General features: G+C 41.4%; 1 protein-coding gene across 1 annotated transcript in view; it reads right to left on the bottom strand.

The window, feature by feature from the left end:
* The window catches only part of PHLPP1 (PH domain and leucine rich repeat protein phosphatase 1), a 231,634-nt gene that overhangs the window by 44,043 nt on the left and 171,999 nt on the right, over positions 1-15,592 (bottom strand). Inside the window, exons 7-10 of the mRNA XM_050939834.1 lie at positions 10,656-10,858; positions 8,867-8,927; positions 5,609-5,704; positions 58-213 (exon numbers count right to left, since the gene is read on the bottom strand). Of these exons, the coding sequence (XP_050795791.1) occupies positions 58-213; positions 5,609-5,704; positions 8,867-8,927; positions 10,656-10,858 (516 nt within the window). The remainder of the gene's footprint in view (positions 1-57; positions 214-5,608; positions 5,705-8,866; positions 8,928-10,655; positions 10,859-15,592) is intronic.

Raw genomic sequence — 15,592 nt, 5'->3', positions numbered from 1 at the left:
ACTAAGAAATAAAATGCAACAGGTTCGTCATGTAAAATATAGATTTTTTTTATTTACCTGTCAGCTTTCAGAAGAAGGTTCGATGGGAGCTCAAGGACCTGGTTGTGTTGCACATCCAGGACTTCTAGTTGCGTTCGTTCAAACCTCTCTGGTAATCTTCCTAATTGGTTATGTCCTGCCAGCAGCTTACGCAAACTGCTATTGCAAAATAACCTTAAAAAAAATAAAATGTCAAAAATAAATAAATCTAAATTAGATAAGGACACACTGAAAACTACTACTTTATAGGGGACCCAAATCTTGTTTCAAAAACAGCAAAGAATCCTGTGGCACCTTAGAGACTAACAGACGTTTTGGAGCATGAGCTTTTGTGGGTGAATACCCACTTCGTCGGATGCATTTAGTGGAAATTTCTAGGGGCAGGTGTATATATGCAAGCAAGCTAGAGCTAATGAGGTTAGTTCAATCAGGGAGGATGAGGCCCTGTTCTAGCAATTGAGGTGTGAAAACCAAGGGAGGAGAAACTGGTTCTGTAGTTGGCAAACCATTCACAGTCTTTGTTTAATCCTGAGCTGATGGTGTCAAATTTGCAGATGAACTGAAGCTCAGCAGTTTCTCTTTGAAGCCTGGTCCTGAAGTTTTTTTGCTGCAGGATGGCCACCTTAAGGTCTGCTATAGTGTGGCCAGGGAGGTTGAAGTGTTCTCCTACAGGCTTTTGTATATTGCCATTCCTAATATCTGATTTGTGTCCATTTATCCTTTTCCGTAGAGACTGTCCAGTTTGGCCGATGTACATAGCAGAGGGGCATTGCTGGCATGTATTACATTGGTGGAGGTGCAGGTGAATGAACCGGTGATGGTGTGTCTGATCTGGTTAGGTCCTGTGATGGTGTCGCTGGTGTAGATAAGTGGGCAGAGTTGGCATCAAGGTTTGTTGCATGGATTGGTTCCTGAACTAGAGTTACTATGGTGTGGTGTGCAGTTACTGGTGAGAATATGTTTCAGGTTGGCGGGTTGTCTGTGGGCGAGGACTGGCCTGCCACCCAAGGCCTGTGAAAGTGTGGGATCATTGTCCAGGATGGGCTGTAGATCCCTGATGATGCGTTGGAGGGGTTTTAGCTGGGGACTGTATGCGATGGCCAGTGGAGTCCTATTGGTTTCTTTCTTGAGTGTGTCTTGGTATAGCGCTCACAGCTATCTCCCAGCACTCCCAGCTATCTCCGTGACACCACTGATTTCCTGAGGAAACTACAATGCATTGGTGACCTTCCAGAAAACACCATCCTAGCCACCATGGATGTAGAGGCTCTTTACACAAACATCCCCCACACAGATGGAATACAAGCAATCAGGATCAGTATCCCTGATGATGCCACAGCACAACTGGCTGCTGAGCTCTGTGCCTTTATCCTCACACACAACTATTTCAAATTTGATGACAATATATATCTCCAGATCAGTGGCACCGCTGTGGGCACCCCCATAGCCCCACAATATGCCAATATTTTTATGGCTGACCTGGAACAACGTTTTCTTAGCTCTCGTCCACTCACGCCCCTTCTCTACCTACGCTACATTGATAACATCTTCATCATCTGGACCCATGGGAAAGAGACTCGGAAAAAATTCCACCACGATTTCAACAGCTTCCACCCCACCATCAACCTCAGCCTGGACCAATCTACACGGGAGGTCCACTTCCTAGACGCCACGGTGCAAATAAGCAATGGTCACATTAACATCACCCTATACCAAAAACCTACCAACCGCTATGCCTACCTTCATGCCTCCAGTTTCCATCCCGGGCACATCACACGATCCATTGTCTACAGCCAATCAGTGAGGTACAATCGCATCTGCTCTAACCCCTCGGACAGAGACCAACACCTACAAAATGTCCACCAAGCATTCTCAAAACTACAATACCCGCACAAGGAAATAAGGAAACAGATCAACAGAGCCAGACATATACCCAGAAGCCTCCTACTGCAAGACAAACCCAAGAAAGAAACCAACAGGACTCCACGGGCCATCATATACAGTCCCCAGCTAAAACTCCTCCAACGCATCATCAGGGATCTACAACCCATCCTGGAGAATGATCCCACACTTTCACAGGCCTTGGATGGCAGACCAGTCCTCACCCACAGACAACTCGCCAACCTGAAACATATTCTCACCAGTAACTGCACACCGCACCATAGTAACTCTAGCTCAGGAACCAATCCATGCAACAAACCTCGATGCCAACTCTGCCCACTTATCTACACCAGTGACACCATCACAGGACCTAACTAAATCAGACACACCATCGCCGGTTCATTCACCTGCACCTCCACCAATGTAATACACGCCATCATAATCCAGCAATGCCCCTCTGCTATGTACAGCGGCCAAACTGGACAGTCTCTCAGAAAACGGATGAGTGTTGAGGGATCTGGGGGAGGAGAAGGGACAAGGAATCAAATCACTCCACAGGCTATTCCTAGAGTGTGTGTCACTGGTGAAGTGGGTAATTACCAGCAGTGACTTCAGAAAGCTGAACCTGTGGGACCTCTCCAGATAATGAAGGATTAAAAAAGTGAGAGAACACCAACCACCCTGGAAAAGTAGTAGTAGCAGCACTATACTCATCATGTGCTGACTTATAATCCACTGTACTTCCCCTCCTACCTCCATTTTCTTTTTGCTAATACCAGACTAACATAAAGCCTCCTTTCCAGTTCTACAGGGAATGAAATTTATCGAATTCGCTTTTCTATCTTGAGCTTTACAAGCTGCGGATGGCCCAAAGTTCCCCTCACTGCCTCTTTTTTTTTTTTTTGGAGGGGGGGGGGAAAGGAGGGTAAAAGGTTTGTTTTGGTAAACTACAAGTCAAAACCACTAATTGTTCCCACAAAAATTGTTAAAGGAATTTAGATATTGGGTGTAAAAAGCCCGATAACACAAAAAAGACCAAGTTTCGATTTTGAACAGGAATAAATCAAAAGAAAAAAGATTATTCTTCATCTGCCCTGTGCTCCAATGACTATACAGGTTTAATTAAAAGATGACTATGCCTCTTTTTGACCTTGCTTTCAAGCAAAGATTCACATATTACTCAGCATTAGTGGAAACCTTCCTCCCCCTCTTCACACGAGACCCATACATCCGCAAAGAATTTTGCCTTTCCTCCCACCCCCAATGCATCAACTATTATTATGCAGTGTCATTGCAGGTCATTGGGCTAGTGTGCCAAAGTAATCAGTTAAGTATGCTGGCTTTTCCCTTGACAGATGCAGTCAGACACTACAAGTGAGCGCCAGTATCAACAGTTCAGGAAGATGATGGCTTGCATTATGTAATTATGGATACAAATCAATGTCACCACTTTCTCTAGCCAAGATGACTCAGCAATAGGGGGTAAGTATCTCTGAAACTGGTGAACCTATTTATTTTAGTAGTTTTGTTCTGCTTTGCTTTAACTGTCAATTTTGTTCAAAAAGCCTCTTATAAGAGAAAAAGAATTACGGAATTTTCCTTCTATTTTTTGTTTCTCATAGGCATCGTCAATGTTGTCAACATAAAATGTTTTAGCTAGTAAACTAAAGCTGGCCAACAAAACAATGTAGCGGATGTGGAAGAAAACTGGAAATAGTTTCTGTCCCAAATCAGAATGGAATGTCAAAAATTTAAAATTTTCTGTGGAAGCTAAATTAAAAAGAAATATCAATTTTGGGAGAACCAAAGCAGAACTTTTTGGCTTGCTCCTCGAGCGACCTGATTACCCAAGGAGCTGGGCAGCCCAGCATGTTACGGAGGTGGGGGAACATTGACACTACATTTCTTTGTATATTCTGCTCCATTTTGACTGTGTAATCTCCACAGCTTGAAGGACTACATCTCAGTTATAAAAAGGTAAGTGCAACAACAATCTGCTGTAGTTTATTCAAATTAGGTGCAAACCCCAGGCTCCCAGCAAAATCAGTAGTCTCTCTCTTTATTCAAACTATGGACACTTATTTTTACAGTATTAAACTTTCTCCAAACAGTGAGTTCTTCACCCACTTAGCATGTCCTGGCACTGTTGTACAATATGGAAACAAATCAACCAGGTTTCCTTTGAGAGCAGGAAGGAGTAAAGGGGCAGTAGGGAATACTCCAAATACATATTTATACCGAAGTGCCAGAGGATTTTGTTGATACTGTTGATAAACATTTGGGAATGAGAATCAAAGCTTAAATCCAGGCCCAAACTTGTCTGAAGTTCAGGGATGTTCAGAGCCAATGTTTTGGGGTGGGCCCATCAATAAGTATAATATCACTAAGTCACCTAAGCATATGCTATCAGGAAAAACGATCGAGGTTTAAAACATTTCCTGGTGTTTAATGGGAAGATGGGAGAAGAAGATGCATGTAGATTGTGCCTTGGAGTCATTAGTTTCAGCCAATCACTCATCTCCAAAGATGCTCTGTGTATGCCTCGATAGTTTTTGCTGTTATAAAATACAACACAACAACTGAAAGGCAACTGGACTTGTTTTTCTTATGAGTGATGCAGTTTCAGCTGATGTGAACAAGGTATTTCTAGAGAATTAACAGTATGTACGTTAGCCTGATAGGTTGCTCAAGTCATCTTCTCTCATTCCTTTCAGCCTATATTTCTAAATTCTGCCTTTACTTTCTATTTCTAATGCAAAGTCCTCGATTCACACCACAGTTCTCACCCGGACTAAATTAACCTCCTCTCTGGCTTCCCTAACACTCTTCTTTGCTACAATGGCTCTTTTTCCATATGAAGTTTGAACTTATCCTCACTTTTATGGATCTGCCCCTTACTCTCCATCACTTTGCCCACTCTTCTCACCACATAGCTGCTTCTTGTCTCTCTTCTCCCACGCTCACCATGTCTTTTTCCAGGCTGTTTCCTATGCCAGGAATGACAACCCTTTTCCTGTGAGCCACGTGTTCACACTAATTCCTCCACAAAACCCACTTTTCACTTTGATTTCCAAACTGACCTCCACTCATGTGCCAGCTAATTCCCGTTGTCTCAAGGTGCTATTTACAAAAAAGATATGAAAATATTAAGATCTTTCTTCTCTTCTCTATGATTTGTGTTTGTCTGTGAAGTTAACTCTTGAGGGGCAGGGCCCATGTTTTTACCTGAGAATACTGCTCACTGTCGTACAAATCTAGAACAGTCCCAGCCCTTGGGTGAGTAATATCCTTAGGGGCCGGGATTGCTCTGTTTCTACCACACTTTGCACCATGGAGCCTTGTTTGGGGCTTCTAGGGGAACAACATTAAGTTGTAATTTCTGTATCTATAAAAGCATCATGCAAAGTTATGGTGGTAAATATTTAATAAGCTTTCCTCTCTGAATAGCTGCATAGACGGCTTTAGAACTTCTGTCTGGAATTCAAAGACATTGTTCTCTGCGTGAAAGTAAAGAAGAAAGGCTGTGCTTAAACTTATGGCACGATGACATCCCATGAGGTAAACATAAAATCAATCAAAAGATAAAACAAGCTTATCAGTCAATGGAACACACTAACATTGAATCAACAATTATTTTTGAATATGATTATCCTGTCTCAAGTTGCGTAACCTGGTCCGAAGGACTCACCGGGCAGGCAGTTCACATAGCCGATTGTGGCCAACATCCAACACTTCTAGTTTTCTGCTGTCACATACCCACTCAGGCAGGCTTTCCAGGTGGTTTCTACGGGGATGAACACAGGAATCAAATTAAGGTGTAGTCCTTAAAGACTGCTACTAACACAATCAAAAACTTATCTGTACATGTGTGCACAAACACACACGGAGCCTACTGCACATACAGGTCCCAATGGGAACTGTAGATCCTCTCACCATTGAGAAAACACTGAGTACAGTATGATTTTGGTTGTAAGAGAAGAGAAAGCAGCCAATTATTTTATAAAACTAAACATTATGGGGAAGGGAGTAAGTTTTTCAAACTCATGCACAAATACTGTGAATACTTTCCCTCTGCAACTGTAAAGCACCTAGTACAGGAGGAACAGATATATACCCTGTCGAGCACTTAACTGAATACTCAGCTACACAACTAGGCATCTAACTTAAGGCAGCTGCACGCAGAATTTAAGTTTAGGGAACAATATTTTTGACTGCATAGAAATCAACACTCCTTTCTCATCAGTGTGCTTGAGTCCCCTTTGGATTTATTCAAAGAATGATCTTTAACTCAAAAAGGCAAATAGTGACCAAGCCCATATTTTCACTGAAATATCAATTACCTTAAAAATATAATCATGAATACCAAATCAAACAAACATATTCCTCTAGGAAAAAAACAAAGAAACCCCACTGCTTAACTGTATGCCAATTTATTATAACACAAAAATGAAGTCATAAAGTTTCAAAGTCACTGCAAAATCAAATATTACTCAATATGACTAATGTTTTGTTTCCCACTTCTTACAAACAGCACTTTTCAGTAAATCACACTTACCCATGCACATACACTAAGGTTAGATACCCAATTACGCTGATTTATGTTCTTGCACATCTAAAAACGAATGGCCACAGCCCCAGGCTAGCTCATTTACTGCTATGCTCCCATTTAAAATGTTCAATAGCTTACAAGTGCCTTAAACAGTTTTTATGAAGTTAATGGCACTTAAGTGGAGGTTACTTACTGTAACTGGAGGCTCTTCGATATGTGTGGTCCCTATCTGTATTCCACAAGTGGGTACACATGCACGCCATGCACCCAAGTCTGTAGACTTCAACAAGCAGCGTCTATTGGCCCAACTAAAATGTCAAAAGAGGCTCCTAGCAGTGGGCTAGGAATGGGTCACAGGTGTGGTGGCAGAGGGGGCCAAAAAGCAGGACCTCATTCTTCTGTTGCTTGTGGGAGGCTTGGCAGGATGCTGGTAGTAAAGCACAGGAGGAGAAGATGGCAGACTCAGTTTATAGGTCTGCCTTTAGTGCTTTCTCCTTGGGGCTGGTGTGTTGATCATCAGGAACCGGAAAATAGGCCTTACATCCTTTAATGAGTGGAGAGAGTCAGTCTTTGCGTTGAAGAGGTTGGGCGCAAAGGGAAGATCTTTGCTATATTCTGCATCTCTTTGAGAAAGCCCAAAGATTGCAGCCACAAATCCCTCCTTGTAACAATGCCAGTGGCCAAGCTGCTGGATGCTGTATCAACTGCACCCTGAAGCTCCACTTTCACTACCAGGCTTGCCGCCCTCTAGAAAGGAAAGGAACTGGGCTCTGTCCTCAGAGGAAAGTTTGTCCCGAAAGGCTGCCAACCTAGAGTAGTTATTAAAGTCATACCTGGCTAGGAGAGCCTGGTAACTGGTATTGGTAGAATTGCAAGCCCGCAGAGAAGATGTTTTCCCCAGGAGGTCCAGTCTCTTGGAGCCCTTGTCTGATGGGGTGGTCTAAATATTGAGACCTATCAGGTTTCATAGCAGCCTGTACCATCAAGGGAGCTGACAGCAGGGTGGAGAACAGGAATTTAGCTCGCTTTACCGGAACAAAAAAAGAGCAATTCTCAGCCTTCTTAGATGTAGGGGGCAGGATGCTGGGGTGTGCCAGACCAATCTAGCCACCGGTTCCAATAGCGTTTCGTTAACAGGGTGAACCACCTTACTTGATCCCAGAGGCTGCAGAATGTCCAACAGTCAATGGTGTGGGTCCTGGACTTCCTGGAGAGATACTTGGAGATTACCAGCTGCTCTTCATAGTAAATTCTGGTATTGCCTATGGTCATCTGGTGGGGAGGGGCAAGAAGGAGAGACCGTCTCATCCAGGGAAGAGGAAACTCCCATCAGAAATGTTGGTACCTGCTGTCCTGGTTCAACCTCCTCCTCCACCAATGGAGCCAATTGTTGGAGCAAGAGGGAGGGAACTGGAAAGACTCCTGAGTGTGTCCTGGATGTCTGGTATAGGGATCCCATGGTCCCCAAAGGGCAAAAAACAGGGGCCAACTGTTTGAGGGGGACCCCATGGCATAGGGAACCATTGGTTCCTAGGGAGGTCACGTTCATAACAGTAGCAATCATAAATCCTGGCTCACCTGTCCAGGCTTAGCTCTCTCTCTGTGGAGATGAAGGAGGGATTGCCTCATCATATTTGTCTGAATCTGAAAATTGTTCTTGTAATGGTGAAGCTGTCAGTACTGGGGCAATCCCGCCTGATGGCAGTAAGTAAGATAGTTCCTGGGATACCAAAGTACTGTCATCTTCCAGTGTAGCTATGTCCCTCAGGAGGGCTAGGCCAGAGACGACGGGAGTTCCGATGGTCAGCACTGATAGTAACAGTACATCTCTGGTCATGCTGTGGTCTTTAGGAGGATGCATCAGTACTACTGAGTCGAGAGCTGCACTGCTGGATGGAACTGGCCATTAACGTAATATCTACAAGCCCTTATGTGCGGATGATAACGGACACTTGCAGAACTGTAAGTCATCCCTGTTTAGGAAACCACTTGAACACATGCTTTAAATATTGAGCTTAATAAGAGAACTAAATTGATACAGAGGAAGCGCTCAAGAAACCTCCCTGTTACGTATCCAGCCTATCTACATTGGACAGGGAATCTTTTAGCCAATGAAGTTTATACAAAAGTAATTGTAAGCGACTCCAGTAGTATGGTTTAATCACAAAATTAAAGAGAAACAGGCAGAATGTCCAGTACATAGGACCAGAGATAGGGTGCAGTTGAAGAACTAGGAATAAAATTCAAAATTCCTGAAACCTCTTAGGCAACATCACAGCCCTTCCGTAATTCGGTATTTATGTTCAGTAAAACACAGGTGACCCTCGCTTACTTCACATGAACTTAACTGATTGATGTAGATGCTACAAATAGCAAGAGAAAACACATCCTTCTTACCTAGAAATATCCATAGATGTCAGATGATTTGGGACTGGATACACATCAAGATGAACAAGTTCTGGGAGAAGAAAAAAACTAATTTCATGAAAAGCAAACTAGTCATTTAGTGTATCATGTAGTTTTATTAATTGCCAGAGTGTACTCCATAAGAAGTGTATTTGCTATGTAGCAGACTTAATACAATAATCAAAATGAACCATTTAAGATAGTATTTCGTTAATTTTAAAAAAGGAATCAAGTGACTAAGTGAAATTATTTTATTTTCCCAACTTCCTCCTACCCAGAGCTCCAATCGTTAGCTTTATTTCCCTTTATTCTCTCTCTATTTAATAAGATAGCATAGACAGGCATAAATCTGTGCTACTTTTTCACTAATGAATAGAATCATTGTTACTGGGTACCTAGGAGCAGATGGTCTACTCCCAAACAGAATGTCATCTCTTAGATGTGCTGTGCTTGACCAGATCACACAGATATGAAGCACATTCTTCAATTTGGCAGTCAGTGACAAAGTCAGAGTCATCTCCATTCCTGTGGGATTTTCTTTTTTAAGCAGCCCAACAGGCATTTCATAATTACGTACCACTAACAAAATAAGTACTTTTTTTTTGTTTTAAAAAACTTATTAACACAAAGACCTATGCAATAAATATTAGAATTCTCAATTCAGAATGAAGGCTGAAACTCACTGAGTAATGCATATTACAATTAAACCTACAGACTGTTCTAAAATGAAGATGTACGTACACAATACATTACCTTCAGTTATAAAACTTAAACAGTAAAATGAGGTAGGAAAAAAGCACAGGGAAGGAGGAGAGAGATTGCACAGTAATAAGTTATGTTGGCTGGTTCACCCAGAATGGCTTGTGAGGAGTCCCTTCCTTCTATTTCAGAACAGTCCTTCCCTATCACTTTTGACTGAAATAAGCAGTTGTCACAACCACTAGGGTTCTCAACATCTGTCGTCGCACATGGCTGTATTCATGTTAACTTTTAGCAGCTGTGAAAACACATCATCTGACCCTTTCTTGGAGTCTTTCCACATCTCTCAAAACTGACTTCATTAGAATACAGCCTTCTTTCTACAGACAGTGTGAAGTATCCAGTACCAACTACTTAGAACAATCAAATCTAATCAGAGTGACTAGTTGAAATTGTGTAGTTTTTAATAAATATAAATAATTCTAAAGACCATTCAATTGATTTTATTCCCTGTTTAATTTGATCAGAGGAGCTCTTTAGGTGAAAGATATTGCATACCCTATATGAGGAAAAAAACCAAAATGTTGACTGACCACAGGATTTGTAACTTTTTAACCGCAACACAGGCAGGGAGATCTGTTCATAAAAATACATACCACTTTACTAGGTCACCCAAAAGGCCAATTGTTAAAACATTGCTTACCTCCAGAAAGGAGAAAATGTCCTTAGCTTGCCTTGGCAATGCAACATACAAAGCATATAGGGTAATTCACACTTTCAAGACCTCTCTGACATTGTATACTGTGGAGGGTTAAGAATGGAATTTCAACCTTCATTCTAAATTTCTATGATGCTCTGTCCAAGTCAGCTGCTTAGTGTCATTTGAACATAATTTTTGAAACTTAAAATTACCACTGACATGATATTAGGTAAAAGTTCTCATTTCCCAAAGGCCAAGTCAATAGATCCCTTGATTAAGCCCAATTATGTGTATTCCATTTAATAAGCATTCATTCGGCTGTTTGAAAACCAGATAACGAAAAGACAGACCTCAACATGATAGCCTTGAAAACAGTCTTACCATTTGAAAAGGCATAAAGAGCTTTGAGAAAATATCCACTGATTTTGAGGGTCACCAGCTGGTTTCGTTCACAGTGCAGCACTTCAGTGTTGTTGAAAACTGTTGCATCTAGTTCACAGAGTTTATTGTCTCGTAGGTCTAATTGTGTCACATGATGCAGGAAGTCTACTTCATCCGGCACCAGTCTCCTAATTACATTCAATCTTGCAAAGGGAGGGAAAAAATAAAAGTTGCTAGACACAATTACTACACACTCCCTTCTGGCAGGGTAGAGGAAAAGAAACTTTGCTCTCCAATTAAGCTATTCCCCAATGGTTGGGTCAAAATGATAAGACTCAGGATCCTGACCTACTTCAATTTTAATTGTTTTATTCTTCTCTCTTCTTTGGGATTTTTTTTTAACAGGATGGTTCAGGTCTTTTATCTTATCTACTGTTATACTGGGATAACACTGACCCCTTTGGAAGAATCTTTTGAGATCTACCGAGCATGACGTAAGAGCTAGTGCTATTATTATGGTGTCTAAAACAATAAAGGTGATCTTGCTGTGATTTACTCTGAAGTAGCACAGAAGAGTAAAACCTTTACAGTTCTGCTAGCCTTCAAAGAACCATAGTAATTGTCCGCTGGACAGGCTGAGCAGATACCCGTACATACTTCAGGGGTCGAAGTGAGAAGCTGGAAATACTGGGAGTCTGACTTACTGAAAGGCAAGATCCAAAATTCTAAATTCTACACACAGTCACTCACATCTCACTTCACCACCTTCCAAGGCAACCAAATACTGAGTCAGAAGAAAGCGTACTGAACTCAAAAGGTAATGAGGGGAGAGGATCTGGAAGTAAGGGCTTATCTAACCCAGTATATTAGTGTGCAGCAAGTCTGGGTATGAATCTACAGTACACCAGCCTGTCACACACTAACCCACTGTGTAGACAAGAACAGCTCTTACTGGTTTCTTACTGTTTTCAATGTAGCAGTTACTAGATTGAAGCCAGCCAGTTCTATAAAAAGGAGCAACAAGAAGATTTCAGTACACTTCAAAAAATTTTGCCTTAGCAGCGAAACCTAACAAAAAAAAAAATGAAAAAGCTATATTCACTTTTTTAACAATTGGTGTTTTTAACTAGACAGGAAATGCTTGTCTCTGGCTTCACTGCAGCATTATACATATCATGTAGCAGATACAGTTCATGAACAAATTCAACACAAAACACTCAAGATGTAAGAGTACTACATTCATTATTAAAAAACTGATATTCATCTCTTGGGGTACAAGGAAGCAGCTGACAGAGATGGGTCCTGAGCAGCAGACTTTTCCAAAGTTCAGGATATTCTGACACACTATTTTGGTTCAGGCCTATCTGAACTATAAGGCCACCAAGTAATAATAATCATGTTCAAAAGTGGAGCGTGTTACAGCTATCGTAGATTTCATGATTTTCCTTTCTTACTTTGAGCAGTATATAAACCTGGTTGGCTAATAGACAGCAAAAGCTCAATGACATTACATGAATAGGACTGGATCACTGGATGCACAGCGAACACTTACATTTCTCCTAAAGATCAAGAGCTTCCTCCTCCCTCTTCCCATTGCCAAATGATCAATGAGTTAAAAAAAAAGTCAGTCATAAGAGTTTGTGTATCCAACATTATTCACTGTTACCATAAGATATACAGTCATTGCTATTTAAATCGAATGAAAAAACTAGAAGGGTCATTTGAGTACAAACCAATCTTCAAATTTTTTCCTCCTTACAAAAAAAAAATAGCCCTATTATCGGAGGTGTGTAGCACCTCTGAAAATGATACCATATGTTCCACAGAATCATAAAAATGCAGGACCAGAAGGGACCTTGATTGGCTGTTTAGTCCAGTCCCACGCACTAGGGAAGGATTAAGTATCTCTAAACTTCCCCAACAGGTGTTTGTCTAACCTGTTCTTAAAAACCTCCAATGACAAATTCCACAACCTCCCTAAGTAATTTGCTCCAGAGCTTACAGTTAGAAAGTTACCCTTACAGTTAGGAAGTTTTTCCTAATGTCTAACTGAAATCTCCCTTGCTGCAGTTTAAGTCCATTACTTCTTGTCCTTCCCTCAGTGCCTAAGGAGAACAATTCATCACCCTCTTTATAACAGCCTTTTACATACTTGAAGACTTATGTCACCCCTCTACTCTAGACTAAACACACCCAGCATTTTCAGTCCTTCCTTGCAGGTCATGTTTTCTAGACCTTTAATCATTTTTGTTGCTCTCTTCCTTTTTCTACAATTTTGTCTTTCCTGAAGCATGGTGCCTAGAATGGATGCAGCACTCCAGTTGAGGCCTCCTTAGTGCTGAGTAGAGTGTGTTTCTAGGACTTGCACCTTTTTCACAATGACCAGTCTGACTTCTCCTAAATGAGCTGCACTTAGTAAAGGGTTCCGATTAAAACTCACGTTCTAATAATGGATATGAAAAATCAATTTCATGGAGAGAAGTCCACATACTATTTTAGAAACTAATTAAAAAAAACAGATTAAGGATCCCTTTGCAGTATCTGAATACTTCCCTCATGGATCCATCATTGCACTGGTGGTTCTTCTTCATTACAAAGAAACAGGGCTATGTGACAATGTGGTGTACAGTACATTTCAGTTATATTAACCTAGTTACCAAAAGCACTCCGAAATCCTGTTTTGTTTGGAACCTTGCACTCCTTTACTCAGTAGCATTGCAACAGTGCTGTGAAGGCTGTCCCTCCCCCAGAGCCCGATTGGTTAGGATTGGACAGAGACTGAAGAAACTGGCCTCTCCACTCACACAGAGCCCTGGTTGACTAGAAAACTGGCAGGACATTCCATCCTTACTTAGGTGCTAGCTCTCTTCCAAGTGGTGGAGAGGGAACATGCTACCACTAAAAGAACACAGCAGGCCAAAAATCCAAACTTGGGGCTCAGGGATTGGCCTAATGAGCAATCTAAGCATGCGGTAAGAATTGGCTACTATACAAAGGGAAGGAGATGACTTAATCCATGACCGAGGCTGAGACTCCGAGGGGCACTTAGACTGTTTGTGATGAAGGGAGACTTTCTTTTAGGCATTTCAGATTTATGTCATACTCCTAATGACTGTCTATTTAATTACACTGGGATTCTGTTCATGCTAATAAGGACACTGGGAGAGAGCTGTGCACTGGAGTGATTCCTGGGTGAATTCATGCTTCCCAACGGTTATAAGAATTTGAAACAACCTAGCAGGGAGGGGAGCCCCACCACAGTTTATAAAGATGACTTGGTCAACACATAGCTGAGATCATCAATAAAATATTACACATGGTGAATCTGGCGAGGTACTGTCCAGATAACTAATCTGTGCAGAATCATATTTTTGTTCCTTGGTCTCTCCCCTTTACTGCCCACTTGTTTGTCTAGTCCATCAGTTATTTCATGTCTTAAGTTGTAAGCTCTTTCAAACAGAGGACTATCATTTATTGTATGTTTATACACTACTTGCACAATGAAACCCTGACCTGGTTGAGCCTGTTGGTGATATTGCAAGGTGGTTGTTTTTTTTAATTTACAATTTTTTTAAAAAACATTAAATCATTCATTTCCCTAACCCCTACCTTTCCCCAAAAGAATGCTAGTCATCACAAGCAGTGTGAGTTTGTATAGTATTATCTGAAACGTGGAAAGATGAACTAAATATATATATACCTAGACTTTAGTAAGGCATTTGATACAATCTCGCATGATATTCTTATAGATAAACTAGGAAAGTATAATTTAGATGGGGCTACTATAAGGTGGGTGCATAACTGGCTGGATAACCGTACTCAGAGAGTAGTTATTAATGGCTCCCAATCCTGCTGGAAAGGTATAACAAGTGGGGTTCCGTAGGGGTCTGTTTTGGGACCGACTCTGTTCAATATCTTCATCAACGATTTAGATGTTGGCATAGAAAGTATGCTTATTAAGTTTGCGGATGATACCAAACTGCGAGGGATTGCAACTGCTTTGGAGGACAGGGTCAAAATTCAAAATGATCTGAACAAATTGGAGAAATGGTCTGAGGTGAACAGGATGAAGTTCAATAAAGATAAATGCAAAGTGCTCCACTTAGGAAGGAATAATCAGTTTCACACATACAGAATGGGAAGAGACTGCCTAGGAAGGAGTATGGCAGAAAGAGATCTAGGGGTCATAGTGGACTACAAGCTAAATATGAGTCAACAGTGTGATACTGTTGCAAAAAAAGTAAACGTGATTCTGGGATGCATTAACAGGTGTGTTGTAAACAAGACACAAGAAGTCATTCTTCTGCTTTACTCTGCGCTGGTTAGGCCTCAACTGGAGTATTGTGTCCAGTTCTGGGCACCGCATTTCAAGAAAGATGTGGAGAAATTGGAGAGGGTCCAGAGAAGAGCAACAAGAATGATTAAAGGTCTTGAGAACATGTCCTGTGAAGGAAGGCTGAAGGAATTGGGTTTGTTTAGTTTGGAAAAGAGAAGACTGAGAGGGGACATGATAGCAGTTTTCAGGTATCTAAAAGGGTGTCATCAGGAGGAGGGAGAAAACTTGTTCACCTTCGCCTCCAATGATAGAACAAGAAGCAATGGGTTTAAACTGCAGCAAGGGAGATTTAGGTTGGACATTAGGAAAAAGTTCCTAACTGTCAGGGTAGTTAAACACTGGAATAGATTGCCTAGGGAAGTTGTGGAATCTCCATCTCTGGAGATATTTAAGAGTAGATTAGATAAATGTCTATTAGGGATGGTCTAGACAGTATTTGGTCCTGCCATGAGGGCAGGGGACTGGACTCGATGACCTCTCAAGGTCCCTTCCAGTCCTAGAGTCTATGAGTCTACGAATCTATAATATAAACAGCATTACACCCAGGGCCAACTATCACTATGTAAGAAAGTAACTTCTACACCAACAATTCAGGTTTGCT

Source organism: Gopherus flavomarginatus, chromosome 2 (assembly GCF_025201925.1).
Source record: "Gopherus flavomarginatus isolate rGopFla2 chromosome 2, rGopFla2.mat.asm, whole genome shotgun sequence".
Lineage (NCBI taxonomy): Eukaryota > Metazoa > Chordata > Testudines > Testudinidae > Gopherus > Gopherus flavomarginatus.
The sequence above is the reverse complement of the archived record's forward strand: the minus strand, read 5'-3'. Positions and strand labels throughout refer to the sequence as shown.